At 54.7% G+C, this 16,829-nt stretch overlaps 1 protein-coding gene across 1 annotated transcript in view; it reads left to right on the forward strand.

The window, feature by feature from the left end:
- The window catches only part of MN1 (MN1 proto-oncogene, transcriptional regulator), a 46,854-nt gene extending 30,307 nt beyond the window's left edge, over nt 1–16,547 (forward strand). The window contains exon 2 of the mRNA XM_053928728.2: nt 13,538–16,547. Coding sequence (XP_053784703.1) covers nt 13,538–13,719 — 182 coding nt within the window. The 3' untranslated portion in view covers nt 13,720–16,547. The remainder of the gene's footprint in view (nt 1–13,537) is intronic.
- Nucleotides 16,548–16,829: the final 282 nt, after the last annotated feature.

Consider the following 16,829-nt stretch of genomic DNA (forward strand, 5'->3'; position numbering starts at 1 on the left):
ATTTCTGGATCCCCTGTGAGAGGCTGTGGCCCCTCTCAGTTAGTGTGGAAGAGGGGCGGAGAGCAAGCCACCTCATGCAGTCTCTGTCGTTGGTGCCAGGGAGCCTCGAAGGCCCAGGTGGTATGGTGTGAGTCTTCCTTATGTTGGTGATTTGTTTAGGGTCCTGCCCCCAGGAATTGATGCAGTCGGCGTATATTGGTTGAGGATCTACTATGTGTCAGGTGCCGGCACCACAGGGGTAGGTAGGAGAGACAAGGCCCCTGATTTCATGGAACTCAATGTTCCAGGGGCTGTGTCAGAGAGTAGGACAACTGTGAGAAGTTGGGGTTGGCACCATGTGTCACAGTACTGAGGGCTTTGGAGAGACCTACCTGAGGAAGAGGACAGGGAGGAGCCAGTCAGGTGAAGGAGGAAGTGACAGGGCTGGTCCTGCAAGAGGGGAGAGCAGGCAGGAGTGACGTTGCCACCACTTGGTGACAGTGTACCGCAAATTCCGTTGTCAAACCTTCTGAATGAGGAGAGGCCTGAGTGCTGGCTTGGGCAGCCAGGCTTGGATCCCCCGGTCTGGTCGTACTCCTGCCCCTGAGTTGCCCCCCTGTGGCCTCCAGTTCCATAACATATAGCACCAGCCAGCCCCGTCTTTCTGGTTCCAGTCCCGCCTTCCTCAGAGGACCACAGGGACAAAGGCCTGTGCTCTCTGCCATGGAAGGAGAGGCCCTGGGTCTTAATCCTGCTTCCCCATACCTGGGGCCACATCCAGAAGATTATTCTAAGAGGCGGGTGCGGTGCTGCAAAATGTGTTGTGTCCCATGTCCTGAGGCAAATGCGACAGAAGGTGAGGACAGGGCCAGTTTAGTCACTCATCCCCCACCGTCATGTCCCTCTCTTCCTGCACTTCCTGCCTGGAAAACTGTAAGAGCCCCTGCCTTCCCCTCAGAGCCCACACCCCGCCTTCCCACATCCACCCCAGGTACATACGCTGGGCTGGGCGGTTGCAGGCCCAGCGGGAGCAGTTAGGGCCGAGGCAGTCCCCTCTTGTACCCGCCTGGTACAGATCAGCCAGCATCTCCCATCAGTTCACAGCATGATTTAGGGTGGGGACCACCAGCCTGCGGGGGGGGCGGCTCTTTATTTTTTAATTTTCTTTTTAAAGATTTTATTTATTTATTTTTAAAGAGAGAGGGAAAGAGGGAGAGAAACATCGCTATGAGAGAGAAGCATTGATTGGTTGCCTCCAGTATGAACCTAAACTGGGGACCGAATCCTGTAACCCCGGTGTGTGCCCTGACTGGGAACTGGTGACCTTTAGCCTTGCTGGTAGATGCCCAACCAACTGAGCCACAGCGGTCAGGGCTTGGGTGGCCTCTTTAGATTGGAGTCACAGGCCTGGCAGCCGGGACTCCTGCTGATTACAAAGGGGATGGCAGCTCACAGAGGGCAGGCAATGCATCTGAAGTCACGTAGCCTCAGTTTCCTGGATCTGGGAAGGGGAGCCCAGCCCGGAGGGAAAGCAAGTTTGTGGCAGAGACACCTCTCTGCACAAAACCAAGGCTGGACCTGCTGGAACCCTTGGGAGGTGGGGGCTGAGGATGGGCTCCAGCCCCTCCGGGCAGCCCTGGGGCTTTGTTGCCTGTTGTTTGGGTGGGAGTGACCCACAGCTCCTTCCAAGTCCAGACTAGCTTCCACCCCCTCCCCATTCTCTGCCCCTTCCTCCCCCCCAACAGGCAGACACTGCCTGGTGGTTAGGAAGACACAGGCTCTGGATTCACAAAGACCTGGTTGGAATCCTGTCTCTTCACTTTCTAGCTATGTGACCTTGGCCTTCATAGGGCTGTTGAGGGGATAAATGAGATCAGCCAGTGAGAAGTCCCTGGGGCAGCTCCACTCAGACCCTGCTTGCCTGGACGGTCACTGTCTACTTGGCCCATCCCTCTGGTCTTCCCGAGTCAAGGCTGAGCGAGGCCACGCACGGAGTGAGTTCTGGGGGCCCAGCGTGCCTGCCTTGCTCCTCCTTGGAGAGCTCACTTTTTGCTGCTTTTGCTGCATTTCTGGACACATTCTGGAATGATAGTTCTTTTTTTACAACAACCCTCTCACTCCCTGACCAGTGTTTTAGTGACGTTTAAGTAGAAAGGCAGGAAGTTCCTGCTGTATTTGGAGAAGGAAGCCCAGGGCCACAGTGAACAGGGAGGGCATTGCTGTTCTGCAAGGGGCCAGTGTTCAGGAGTCAGCAGTGCTGTTTACACAGGAACACGTTTCTAGGGAGCGGGTGCTGAGTGCCTCCTGGGCTCCTGGCCGCTCCTTCCCCCTTGTGTGAACTTGGACAAGTGACTTCACCTTTCTAAGCCTCAGGTCAGGCAAACTACAAAGGGCTGGATAGTATTTTAGGTTTTTGTATTATATAGGCTCTGTCACACTTTGCCATTGCAGTGTGAAAACAGCCAGAGATAAAATGTAAACTTATGAGCATAGCTGTGTTCTAATAAAACTTTATTTATAAAAGTCAGCAGTGGGCCAGATTTGAGCCTTGGACACTGGTTTGCTGACTCTGCCAGGTCCTTCTTCCGTGCAGTGGGGCCGAGAGAATGGAAGCTTTCTGCCAAGGTTACCGTGAGGAATTAGCGAGTCTAAAAGAACGAACTTGTGATAGGCATTAACTGTTGTCATTGTTAACACCCTCATTTGTCACTCCCAGCAGCCCTTCCCAGTGGGTGGATGGTCTCATTTCACAGATGCAGAGAGATCAGGTGACTTGCCCTCCACCCTTCTGTTTACTGTTGTCTGACCTGGGTTGCATCTCTATTCCTCTTTGTGCCTCAGTTTCCCCTCCTGTAGCCTCAGAGAGCACTCGATGTCAATGCACAGGGTTGATGGTGAGGTCTATTGTGCAGGGGTCAGTGGGGGTTAGGGGTGTGGAGGCACAGAGGGGTGGAGTCCCTTGCAGGGGCCACTGGCTTGCAGGGCTGGGATTAGGACCCAAGCTACCTGCAGCTGACTCAGTTTTCTTGGGGGCCCGAGTTACAGGCCTCTGACTCGGAAGCTGCCAGGGAGGAATGGCTGGCAGTTAGGCCAGAGCTCGGAGCACTGTTCCCATAGGGGTGGATCTCTGACACCACCCGCCCCCTGCCCCCCCGCCACTTACTTAGATTGGAGAGCACACGGGTCCTTGTCTCCAATGAGGGAGTGTGTTCCTAAGGTAGAGCCAGAACGGACAAGGTACAAGCCTGCTATTAATTTTGACAGATTCTCGAGGTACCTCCTCTGCTCAAAAGCCTTCCTTGGCTCCCCTGTGCTCAGAGCAACAAAGCGAGGCTCCTTCCTGGGCCTTCCGTCCTCTATGACATTTGAGCTTTGCAGCCTCCTCTTCCTCTGGGTCTCCTCAGGCCCCAGGTCAGGGTCCGTGGGCTGGCCTCTTGTTCTTCCAAAATAGCCACACTGGCTTTTAGAGACCCCTCCGGCTTCTGTTGCTGCAAAGATTTGTACTCATCCTTAAGTCCCCCCCTAACATGTCCTCTGCTCTGCAAAGTCGTCCCGGATCTTGGCCTGTCCCTGGGTCCCGTGACACGTGGCAGCCGAATGCTCCTGGGGCCACTATGCTGTATTCTGCAGTTATGTGTTTACCGTGAGCTCTGTTTTAGGGTCACTGCTCTGAGGCCAGAGCCCAGTGAGAAGCCCCTGGGGCAGCTCCACTCAGACCCTGCTTGCTTGGTCTTTCGCTGTCCACTTGGCCCAACCCTCTGTTCTTCTCGAGCCAGGGACACACATTTGGGCATGACATTTTAGCCCACTGGCTCCTTAGAGGCTGCCCCAGGCCCAGCTGTGGGGAAATAATTATGGTGGCTGGATACGGAGCGTCACCTGGGTGCCAGGCATTTCATCTGTCCTTGGTAAGGTGGGAGTAACAGAACTCATTTCCAAAGAGCATGACTGTCTCACAACAGACCCCTGCAAAGCCCTCCCTTGAGGCCGTGGCAGAGCTAGGGGACATTGCCTGGGCAGGCAGGCTGGCTACTTATAGCCCTGCTGACCCCGCACAAGGAGATCAGAAAGCCTGCGCAGACCTGTGGATGGGTGAGCCGGGCCGATGTCCCCCAGAGCCTTACTCAAAGCATCGGCACTTCAGAAACTTATTCTTTTAAAATTCAGACTTGTCACCAAGCCTGGATTTTCCTCCAGATGGGTTGAAAGCAGTGAGGTTCTAATTCTACAGAAATATGCGTGCGTATTTGTCTTATTTTACAAAAATCATTGTTGAGTGGCTTACCTCATGGCAGGCAAAGTGCTGGCAGCTCAGAGGCATTGGCCCTTGGTGTTGGGTTGTTCCTGGTGAGCAGGTGAGGACCCCGCGGCTCAGGGAGGGACAGTGTTCTTCCCAGGGTCACCCAGCACAGGGTCCTGTGCTGTGGGGGTGAACTGCGGGTGACAAGGTGAGAAAACGCAGAGCGGGAGGGGCTGTGGTAGAGACAGGGATGGGGAGAATCTCGAATATAAGCATCATGCTAGTGCATTCCTCGGGATGCCCTCGGTGCCCGGCAGGGTGTTAAGCGCTTTGCTCACAGTAGTACTGGGCCTCCCAATGGCCCTGTGCAAATTATACTGCCTTCGTATCCATTACGTGGAGGAGAAAACTGAGGTTTGGGGTCGTGAACGTCCCAGAGCTGAGGCTGGAACCTGGGGCTCAGGACTCGTGGTGCAGAGCTCTCTCTGCACACACACCACTGTGGACACTGTCAGAAGGAAGGTGCGGCCCGAGGGGTCAGTCCACAGACCCCCAGTCTGTCACATCTCGGCAGCAGGCAGGCCAGGAGTGGCCCAGGGGTGCATAGGGCTGAATCTGTCACAGGTCAGTGACCACGTGGCTGGAGGCGCCAGGAGAAGGAGTCCAATCCGGGGTGCTCAGGCTGGGGTGAGGGGTCTGCCCCGTCCATCCTGTGGACTCTGGTCCTTGTTGCCACCCTGCATGTCTCCTCCTGCAGGGCTGGGGATGGGCCTGGAATTAATTTGGCCCCTGCCGCATCCCTGGGCCCGCCCCCAGCTCTCGGCGGCCTGGTTCCGAAGATGCCCTTGCTGCTCGCCTCAGTGGAGCCCTCAGCCAGTTCTCAATCTAAGTGACAGCTGCCCTCAGCTAAGTCAACTCCGATTAATTTCCGAGGGCTTCCCGGGGCCTGGCTGAGCCTCTCGCAGACTGAGCTGCCCCAGCGGCTAGCATGAGGCTTCTTCTTCACCCTGGTGGGGCCTGGGGAGGTGGGGTCTCATGGGGCCGCTCCTGATCATTGGAGGGGGGGGGCCCTGGGGGCCTCCCTGCCTCTCAGGAGCCCGCATGCCTGCCATGTGTTGTTCCCCATCACCTGGGGCTCGTGTGGAACCTCTCAGGCAGCATCCATGGAGAAAGCCCTGAACGAGCCTCAGGGTTGTCCTTGATTACTCTGTCACCCGGGTCACTTTTGTCTCATTGGTGAGCATCAGGGCCCTTTCTCTGAGTGTTGATCTCAGAGAGAGAGAGAGAAGGAGAGGAGGGGAGAAGACAAGAGGCATAGAGAGAGGTTGAGAGAGAACAAGAGAAAGAAGGATTGAGAATAGGGGTTGCAGACAAAAGAGAGATGGAAAGAGGGAATGGAAAGAGGTAGGACCTACCCCTTTGGCCCATGACCTTTTACTTTTTTAGGTGACTTTGATAAAACCACACACTTTGGCATCAGACAGACCTGGGAGTGACCCTGGCTCTGCCACTGGCCGCCTGTGTGACTGGACCGGTGATGTTCCCTCCCTGAGCCTCAGTTGACTCTCCTACAGAAGGGGCCCGAGTGTTGGGCCCTCTCGCCCTGGGTGCTGGGGTGACCTAGTGAGATCGAATGGAGCCTGGCCTGTGGGGAGCCCAGGGTCAGGATACACTGGGACATCCCTGTAGCTGAGCGGCGTTGAGACGAGGTCAGCTTCCTTTTTCCATTTCTCAGTTGTCACAGTGATGCCGTTGCTAGGAGGTGATGGGAGGGCAGAGAAGGGGTGGCAGGGGGGGATGCAGACAGCAGGCTAGGCTGAGGAGTGGCCAGTCCCCTGGCCCAGGTGGAGTGTCACTAAGGCTGCCAGTTCTTGGTCCCTGATCTTTGGGATTTGGATGCTGGTCCCAGGGGCTTAGGTTAAGGCATCTTGGTGTCCCTTGTTTTGGGAGGGCCCCAACCTCCTGTCTACATTGAGTGTGAAATCTCACTGCCCCAAAGAGATAGCAAGAGTCAGGGGGTTGTTATATCCATCCACCACCAGTCATTTTAGAGAGGACCAATTAGGCCCAGAGAGGGGGAGTGACTTACGCAAGGTCACACAGCTAGCAGGTGGAGAGCTGGGATGAAAATGTGAGTCTTGTATTAAAATATGTAACAAATCTTTATTAGATGCCTACTGTGTGTCAGGGACCAGAAAGACAGCTGGCAGCCACATGAGCCTCCAGGCTAGGCTCCTCTGATCTTCCCAGGAGGGAGCATTATCCCCTTCTACAGATGGGGAAATTGAGGCTCAGCAGGCTGAACTTGCCCGATGTCGTGGATCTGGTGAAGGGTAGAGCTGAGATTCAGACAGAGGTAGGATTTGAATCTAGGCTTCTGAAGGCAGAGTGGGGGCTCCCGCAAGGCTGCCGAGTGCGGGGGAGGAATTGAGCAGGGGTTTGGGTTTGCTCTTTCTCTGTGTGGCTGCGTGGCTGCATGGAGCCCTTTGTGCTGCCCGACGTCGAGCTTAGACTTTCTGTTCTTGCCCCTGAACTCAGAGTTAGTGAGTCCCCACCTACCACAGGGCCCAGGGATAGCACACGGACAGGCAGGCAGGGTGGGGTCCTCCTTGGGGTTGGGGGACCCTGCAGGGTGATTCCTGCAGGGTGATTCCAGTGGGTGTGGGAGCCAATTTCACTGGGGTGGGTTTCCCTGCTGCGCCAGCAGTGGGTCATTAGGGACGGGCCTCAGCACTGTATTAAAAAGCCGTGACTTTGCTTACCACTGGGCAAGATACCCCACTGCTACCCTGATAGCTGGTGACTGTCACATGGCATGACTGAACCTGGGGCGATCCAGCAAGGAGCTGGGTGCTATCCCGTCCCGCTCTGTGGAGAAGGAAGTTGAGGCTCAGAGAGGAATGGTGACTTGCCCAAGGTCAGCCTGCTGGGAACAAGTCCTGGGGACTCACATGCAGACTTCAGTTGTCTGACTCCAAAGCTCCCCCCACGATTCATCTTTGGCAGCCTGTAGCCGAGGGACCCTGAACTCGGGACTCCCCTCTGGCAGGGTGGGGTGTGTCGGCCCCTCCCTGCAGCCCTCAGGCTGTGGCTGGTGGTCTCGTTACCATTGTGCTGGTTGGGGGCGGGGTGGCCATCTGAGAGCGGAGGAGGGGGGTCACGTGTACACCTCAGAGTAGGGGCGTTGGAGAAACATCAACACAGAGCTGACAGCCAGGCAGGAAGGTAGGGGTCAGCAGGGATGAGGATGGGAGGGCATTCTAGCACACAAAACATCAGGAGCGGTTGGGGAAGGATCAGGCTCCGCGAGGGACCATATAGCTGGGGCACTGAGAGATGAAGCTGGAGGCCTAAGAGGGAAGCAGGCCAGGTCATGGGAAGCCAGGGACTTGATCCTGGGGCTACTGGGGAGCCATGGAAGGTTTAAGCAGGAGAGAAAGGCCTGCTCTGATGGGTGCTTCAGGAAGCTCACCTGGCTTACAGGGGAAAATGGCCTTGGGGACCAGTGTGGATGCAGAGAGAGTAGCAAGGCCACTGTTGCTGGCATGGGGCAGTGGGGGCCTGGACCAGGGTGGGGACCACAGGACAGGAGAGAAAACAGGTGGATTTTGGAGGCAGTGTCTTCCCTCCCTGGTGCCTGGACTCCGGGGCGTGGGGAGGAGTGCAGAGCCACAGTCAGTGCCCAGGGCTTGCCTGGGTGAAGTGCCAGCCTTTCTTGGAGATGGGGAATAGGAGTGACGAGAGTCTGGGGGACATGGGTGTGTCTGAGGGACCGAAGAGACTCCCAGGCTGCAGGACAGAGGTGCCGAGTGGACATGGCTCAGCCTTGTGGCTCCCAGGCCAACCTCTGCTTCTAGGCCCAGTGGCCCAGCCTCCCAGCTGAGTGGCAGCTGTCACAGATACCAGCGTCTCCCCCGGTCAGGTCCAAATAAAGGAAAAACCAAAATACATTTCCCTTTGTCGGAATCCGGCGAGGGTGAGTGGGGCTAGAGTCATTCGTAATTGTGTTCTGGGGCCCACACTGCTCCTTACATAAGCTGGGAGTTAAAAATACACATGGAATTCTAATTCGCCTGCTCTGCCTGGGATTGCACCCCAGGCCCCCGCCCTCCAGCCTCTAAGGTCAGGGGGTGGGGCAGGCCCCTCGTACCCATGCAGCCAAAGAAACTGTCCCATAGCGTGGAGCTGGCACATGGCAGTAGTAGCTCTGGCTACCTCCAAAGCCCCAGGCTGTTAAAGAATAATACGTGTAATAATCCTAAGAGCAGCTAACCTTTTCTGAGGGCTCACCATGTGCTAAAGCCTTCACCCACTTTATCTCGCTCAATCCTCCAGCAGCCTGTGAAGTAGCTTCCCATTTACAGCCCAAGTCAACAGTTGTCCAGGCCACACCCTACCCTGGATTAGCACCCTGGGAGCCCACCTCTGACTCCTACCATCTCCACCCTTCCCTCTGTGGGTGAAGGACAGGAGCAAGCCAAGCGGAAGTCCCCTCTCTGAGGGTTCAAGGACAGAGCAGTGGCTGCAAATCTCGCAGAGGCCGCTCCTTCGTTTGTGGAGGGCGGCAGCTTCCCCAGCGAGCTCACTGCGCCTGAGCATGTGGGCTCACCCACACTGGAACCCAGTCCCAGGAGTCTCAAATGCAGAGCAAGGTGGTGACAACGCTTGTTTTGCTGACTTTAAAAAAGAAAGAAAACTTGGCCCCCTCCGTGGGCAGCATCTCAGGCACTAAATTAATACGAGATGTCCCCAGGTAAACAAATGAGTGCTTGTTTTTTCCCTTCTCCCTTCACCCCAGTCATGGCCACAGCAAAGGGGTCACTGAGCCGGCCCTGCGGGTCCCCACGCGGGCCTGCAGGCTAGTCAACAGCAACACAGGCGGGAGCAGACCGTGCTGGGCAGCGCGCTCCCCACGTTACTTGGATCATTTCACTTACTCCTCCCAACTGCCTCTCTGAGGCCTGACCGGTTATTTCCCCCATTTTCTTGGACTGAAGTTCTGAGAGCCCAGAGGATGTGAGCGAGGTGGGCGCTATCAGTGGGAGCCATGTAAGTCAGAGGAGTGAATGGAACTGTACTCCTCACTCACACTCCTGCTCTTTGGTACTGGCTTGTGCCTCTCTCCTCCCTTTCATGGAAGTTACTATCTACATTGTGGATGGAGATGCGTGGAAGACAAGACCCGGGGAGGGTCTCAGTGTTGCAGCGGGGTGAGCGGAAGGCAGCCATGGCGTGGTACAAAGTCAGTGGCAAAAATGACTGAGAAAAGAACTGTGGGTCCAGGGAGGGGGTGTTGGGATGGGGCTGGATGGATCAGCAAGGCCTTCTGCCCGTGGAGAAAGTGCAGGTTCAGAAGGCACCTTTGGTGGTGGGGGGAAGCAGTGCATTCCAGCTCCAGGCCCTGCCCCCCCTGTCCCGTGTGTGGTGACTGATGTGGTCCCTTCCGGCCAATGGGAGGATGACCTTAAAAACTGCCCCAGAGCCTTTCCTTACTGGGCAGACACTCCATCCTGTGAACCAGAAGCCCTTCTCCTCGGCCCCTGGGCTGCCTGCACAGGGTGAGGCACAACTGGGGTGATGCATTTGGATTTTTTAAAGAATATTGATTTGAGAGCGAGCGCATGAGTGAGAAACATCGATGTGTTGTCCCGCTTATTTACACATGTATTGGTTGATTCTCGTGTGTGCCCGATGACACTCCTGCCTGCTTCTGGGACTGTCCCCCCACCCCCCACCCCCCACCCCCAACCCACGCAGGCACACAGCATCATTAGCTTTTTCTCTTGTATGGCCTCCCCAAGCCTCTCTGCCCAGGGCCCTCTAGGAATCCACACCTCAAGTTACAGATGAGGAAACTGAGGCCAGCTGCTCAGGTATGGGGGATCCAGGAGCCCATTTTGCCCTGACTCGCTGCTAGGAATCCTGGGCTGAAAGGAGAGGGCAGATCTCCTAGGTGGTAACCTGATGCCAGGTGACGCCTGGGCAGCTCCCTGCCCCTTGGAGCCTCCGTCTTCCCACCTGTCAGGTAGGGATGAGGGCCAGGGCCACCTCACAGTCAGTGCACAGGCCCCCAGCTGAGTGCCTGCTGTGTGTGTGTGCGAGATGCTGCCGGCCATACCCAGCCTGCCCCTCCCCCATGCGGACACAGTCTGATGGGGGAGGCTGACAGCTACCAAACAGGACAACATCCCTCAGGTTCTGTGGTGTCTGCCTGTGCCAGCACTGAGTAACTCCAGGGTCTCCCCCGAATCCTGGGAGCTTGGCAAGGGGGTGGTTTTATCTCTGGATACTGGCCCGGGGGGCCGGCATGCCTGCTGCCCCAGGAGCAGGGACAGAGGGCCTCTCCGGAGCTGGCGCAGGCCCTGACTTGAAACAGCTTCCGCAGGACTGATTTATCAGCAGCCACTCGGCAGCCACTCGGCAGCCCGGGGGAGTGGCGGTCCTAGGGCGTGTTGGGTCCCCCCAGCTGGAATGAATCCGGTGGGAGGATGAGTTTGGTCATGCCTGGGTTGTCAAGAACTGAAGAATGATATTCTCTCTTAAAAATATCCCCCATGGATACCAAACTCTCTTGCTCGTCCCAGGCAGAGGCTGCCGACCCCTGCAGCAGTGCTCCATGATGTCAGGCGAGCCCCTCACCCTCTCTGAGCCCGAGGGGCCCCCTCTAACTGGGGAGAAGGGTCTCCCAACGGCTGCACTTGCTAGGGGATGGAATTAGGTAATACCTGAAAGTGTTCAGCTGTGCGCTGATTAAATCCACCCTATGTAAGAAGACCAGTTGTCTTGCATGCAGGCACCCCGCGTACTTCTTGAGTAGTTGGTCACTCGGGAACCAAGTATCTTTAGGAAATTTGGCCATTTTGGTCAGTCTGGAACCATCATGCAGCAAAACTAGGTCCCAAAAGAGTCCCTGAGCCTCCTTGGAGCCCAGGAAAGGCTGATGCCCCTTCATGCTCCTTGTGCTGCAGCCACAGAGCAAGGGGACAAGGTGGCAGGGGCTTGGGCCTGAGACTTATCTTTCTTCAGCTGTGCAAACATTGGCGAGAGGCCTTGGCTTCCTGTCTGTAAAATGGGCACACGCGTTCCTGGAGCTAATGTGTGTCAAGTGTAGTGGGGGCCCGTTCGCAACTGCTTTCCCTGGCAGGCGCTCTCCTCCTGCCAATCCAGGTCTTGCAATGGTTGGAACAAAACTCCTTTTGTGGGTCCTAAGTGGTGGGGAGCAGGGCAGGCGTGGGCTCTAGAGCAGAGGCGTGAAGGCTGTGCGTCAGCATGGCTAGAATCCAAGGCTCGCCGTGTGCTACGGGACCCTGAATCTGATGCCACTGGCTTCTGGGTTACCTTCTCCCCGGGAAGCCTGGGAGCGGCTTTAGCGGCATCCCAGTCCCACCATTCCTGACTGGCATTGAAACGTCAGGCTCACAACCTCAGCTTCTCCTTCTGTGAAATGGGATGAAGACTCCGATTTCACAGACAGGAATATGTCTGTCTGGTCATACCCAAGAAGGGGCATGAGGCTTGGGGGCTTCTAGATGGCTGCAAGGACTGCTCACTTCTGACCTCCTAGGTACCAATGACAGTCCCTGTCGGGGGAATCTCTCTGTGGACCAGGCCATGACAAGGCCCTGAGGGAGACAACATCACCCCCATGTTAGCAATGAGGACCTGAGGCTGAGAGAGGAAATGTGGCAGACACCTGGGCCACACAGCGGTGGGACTGGGATTCAAGGCCCGGTCTGTGTGTCTCCAGAGTGACTGTGTTATGTCACTGTCTCCTGGCATTCTCAGGGGGAGGATGGAGACACTGTGTGCCTTGTTTCCTGCTGGGTCCCCAGGGCTAGCACCACACCTGGCACATGGAAGGGACTCAATAAAGGCTCATTAACTGAATGAATGAGGGAAGGAGCAAAAGCGAGAACTTTCCCCCCAGCCCCAGATCCTCCCGGCAACCCAAAGCTGGGTGTTTCTCGGGCTCCAGGGTGGAGGCCCAGACCCAGTCAGTCACAGCTGGGCCTTGGCTGCCTGGGCCTGTCCTTCTGGGAGGGCTTTCTCAGCTCCCAAGGGAGGCCTCGCTGTTAATCCCAGAGGGCGAGGTGGGTGAGCTCACTCCTGCCTGGCGTGGGGCCCGGCTAGGTTTGCGCGTTGTGCTGAGGCGGGCGGGCCGGTTATGGAGTTCAGTATTTGGGTGTGCTCTCTCGGCCCAAGGTTTGCCTTCCACCCCCCGATTCGAGCTTTTCTCACATCTACTGAATCAGAAATTAACCATCAGCCCATCCTTATAACCCAGCTATGCCCCTTCCTGGCTGTGTGACCTTGGGCCGGTCACCTCTCCTTTCTGGGAGTCAGGCTCTGTAAAAGGGGAATAATGAGAATATTCATCGACATACAGTAGGTCTCAGAACAGAACCACTGGACACTGGGCAGCAGTAAGTTAGCAGTCCTCCAAATGACTGCTCCATTCCTTCCCTGCCTCTGAACTCCCCAGTTCTTGAGTTCTTCACGTCTAATTCATACTAAGGTATGAATGGTTGTCAAACTACCTTTCCTCTCAAGGGTGTCTAACCCACACATCACTATGATCTGTGGTGTTTCTGGTGCTGTGTGGCTGAGTGAGAAGGAAACTGAGGGAATTTTGCTAGGGGGACAAAGGGAGGAATAGATTCCCTCACCCTCATCCCCCAAAGTCCCTTCATGCCACAGCTGGGGACAGGTGAAGGGCACTGGTCTGGTTGGAGGAATCCAGACTTTTAGTCTTTACCACTCTGAGTGGTTTGGCACCTTATTTAAGGAAACTTCCAGCGCCTAGCAGACCCTTAGCAAATGTCTTTCTGGAAGATAACAAATTGACTGTGGTCTGGACCTGGACTGTCTTGCCTGCTGTCCTTTTATGGCATCTGATGAACTCCTACACATCCTTCAATGTCCAGTTTAGATACCTCTCCTCCAGGAAGCCTTCCCAACTTTGTTCAGGTCCAGTTAATCTTTTGAGAACTCTTGCTCATTGGAGATGAGCAAACCCCCAGTTTACCCTGCCCAAGGTTCCTATTTCCCAAGGGTGTAAAATCGTGACCCAGGGGGAGGCCTTTTCTTGGCTGAGGTCTCACAGCCAAATCAGAGACAACAGCGGGTGGGGGGGGGGGGCGGGGGAGGATTCTAACCTTCTTACCCGCTATCTCTGGATCCCTTCAGAATGCCTTTAGGCACGGAAAGAGGGCACAGACCCTGCCTCTCTTCTTCTGCCTCTCCTACTGCACCCTCCACTGGGGCCTCCTGTAGAGCCGAGCATTCAGCTAACATCCTCTCTTCCTTCTTTCTCCGCAGCCCACGACCTCCCGGCAAACAAGGCCTCAGCAGCCCAGCCTGGCAGCCACTTGCAGTGCCTGTCTGTCCACTGCACGGACGACGTGGGCGACGCCAAGGCCCGAGCCTCCGTGCCCACCTGGCGGTCCCTACACTCCGATATTTCCAACAGATTCGGGACATTCGTGGCTGCCCTAACTTGAAATGACAAGAATGCCCCGCCCCCACCAGGCCCTTCCCTCCCCAGTCTCTCTCCCTTCTCCCCTCACCCTGCTCCCTACCCAACCCTGCTCATTTGAAAGGGCCACTATTGCTGAGTGGATGAATTATTTTCTAGGTTGGTACCTGCTTAGTGGCATATGGACTGGAAGGGGTTAATTTAATGGGGGAAAAAAAAACCTCAAAAAAATTTTTTTAAAAGAGAAACTCTGTCTGCCACAGTATGTTACCAGTGTTAACCCTTCAGCAGTTAGCAAACTTTTGCTTAAGCCTTTTCCCTGCTAGATAATTCCCATTTTTCTGTCATCTTGGCATACGTTTTTTAGATGACCTCTTTCTTTGTTTTATTCCCACGCTGCTGTATGTCCAAGTATTGTTATTTCATAATGAGACAAGAGTTGCTTTCCTTTTTTATTCTCTTTTATTCTTGTTCCCCTCACCCGCACCCTTGCTTTTTTTTTTTTTTTTTTTTTTTTTTCCCTTTTTGCTTTGTTCACTGCTTATTAAAATGGAAATCCTGGAGAAGAGTAGTTCTGGAATATTGCCGGGTGAACGTCCAATTGTCATCACGATGTTATATATTGACATTCAACTGTCATCGGTCAGGCAGGAGCCAAACAATGAACGCCCCCCGCCCCCCTTAGGTATTGTGCCTGGGATTTTGTTTTGTCTGTTCCCTGAGAAAATAGAGAGATTTTCTTTCCTACAAACACGCGCTCAGCCTTCAGCTCCGTTCTCTCTCCTGCTGGAAGCTGCCCCTCTGCAGTGGAGGTGATGGCGTGGCCAGCCTGCTCTGTGGGAAGGAGTCAGAGCGTTTGACAGCGGTGTTTTCGCTCCTTTTCTGGGCCTCCCCACAGATGCCCGGGCTCTGAGTTTTCACGCTATGCTGAGTGGTCCTGGTCTGCTTGGGGCATGGAGGCCTTCCAGCTTGCAGTCAGTATGTAGGGGTTGGGGGCTCCGGGCTCCAGCTCTGCTGCAACCAGGCCCCTGGGTCTTGGGTGCTGGAGTGGGGCGGGGTGGGGGGGGGCTGCAGATCAATTCTTAGCCTTTGACCTTTCCTGACAGCTGTTCCCAGCTGGGCATCCCTGGGGATGGAGAGGGGGAGCCTGGGTGTATCTCCCCCACCTCTCCTGGTTGGTCCTCACACCCGTCTATTTTACCACCTCCAACCTGGGCAACCACCCATCCCTGGAAGGGATGAGGGGGCCCCAGCCTCAGCTTGCCAAGCCCCCCTCTCCAAGCCTGGGAATATGTCTTTGCCAGGTTTTGCAGACTGCTGAGGGCCAGAGCGAGGAGAAAGGGAATTAACTCATGACTTTGATACCTGGGCCTTGTTTTTTGAACCCTGGAATTTTTCCCCCTTTTGGTTTAATCTCACGCTATTGCAAAATTAGAGTCACATCACGTGTGTCTCATGAAGAAATAACCTCTCCTTTGAGAAACGAGGAGGGGCAGCTGGGCTCAAGCGAGGCCTGTTACCTTGTCCTCCTGGAGCCAAGGTCACCAGAGGCCCAAACTTGACAGGAACAGGCACCTTTGGGTGCTGTTGATGCCTACAAAAGGCTTGAATGACTTATGGGGGAATGAGGGGCACTGAGATTCCAGGTGGGGTCAGACAGGAAGTAACTGATACCACTTCACCCAAATCGACGACCCGTATTTAATTTGTTTTTGTTAACCACCGTGTCTTACTACACAATAAATTCCCCATTTTGAGCCTCACCCCCCCTTCCCCCCCCCCAGGTCCCCAGAGTTTGCAGACCTGGCTTTTTTTAGCAAGAGACCTGCAGGCTTTGGGCTCACCATACAACACCCACATTGTTTGTTTCAAAGAACTTTTCAGCCAAGGGAGAAGAGCGTCCAGAAAAACCTCGCTCTTTCCATAGCCCCCTCCTTCTTTCCTTCTGCTGGCTCTTTTGGCTGGGGTCGGAGTCTGGACAGTTGCAGGTTCTTGCACGGACAGTCTGACCGGGGGCTGACCCCCTGGCCGCCGCGGGCAGGCTGAAGCAGGCGGCGCGAATTTATCAGAAGAAGGTGTGAGCTGATTTGGTTCCTGAGTTCTGCCACCAAAGGAGAGAAAAGGGGAGAGATGTCCCCACCCCCCCACCCCCACCACAATGGCAGGAGAATCAGCCAGTCTGAGCAAAACTCCGTGCCCCCTCTGACTCCGAAATGTACAGCTGTTTTGAGAGCTTCATCATTTTATTTTTTTAAAAAACAGGAATGATTTCTCCTTAATTGCTTAAGGCCGGGGAGCCAAGCGTCTTGACTTCTGTCTCTCACTTTCCCCACCTTGAGTCCATCAGCACTTGGCCATCGGCTCGTGGTCTTCGCAACCTCGGAACCCCCTGAAGTCTTAAACTTTCTCGCTCCCCACGACCCCAGAATGGAACAGCTTTAAAAATAGCCTTAAGCAAAAGGATGTTATTTCATTAAATTTGGTTTAATAGAAAGAATAAAAGCAAATTAAAAACACACCCAGCCCATGAGACTCCAAACACTGGTAATTGGTACTGCATAGCAAACTCTTCGGGAAAGAAAATGGAAACGTTATTGCACATGTAAAATATGAAAACTTAACTCTGCTGTGTGTTAGGCAATCCTGTAATCTTTTTTGACTCTTAAAAGAAATTCATTTCTGAAATGCTTGGTTGGAAGACTGTGACAATAGCTCATGAAATTGAGTGTTATTTTTTTCTTTCTTTTTTAAAAAAATATGTAAAGTGCAGTCTTCTGTATTCATGCATATTGTATATACCTGTATATGTTTTCCTGAGCAGCTAAATAACAATAAATATGACGTTAATGGTGACTGTGGTACATTTGTGGGCGGGGCTGGCTTAATTTTTTTCCCCCCACGTCTCCTTTTCCTATGGGCCTCTTCAAATTCCATGGGGGATGGGAGTGTAGGTCTGGATGGTATAGTGTGTGTGCACGAGTGTGCACATGTGTGCACACATGTACATGTGTGTGCATGGGTGATTTGATGCGAGACTAAGCTGGGTCATCTCAGGATTTCTCCACTCAGCCCTGCCGACATTTGGCTGGATAATCCTCTGTGGTGGGGACTGTCCCGTGCACTGTAGGATGTTGA

The sequence above is a fragment of the Desmodus rotundus genome, chromosome 7 (assembly GCF_022682495.2).
Source record: "Desmodus rotundus isolate HL8 chromosome 7, HLdesRot8A.1, whole genome shotgun sequence".
NCBI lineage: Eukaryota > Metazoa > Chordata > Mammalia > Chiroptera > Phyllostomidae > Desmodus > Desmodus rotundus.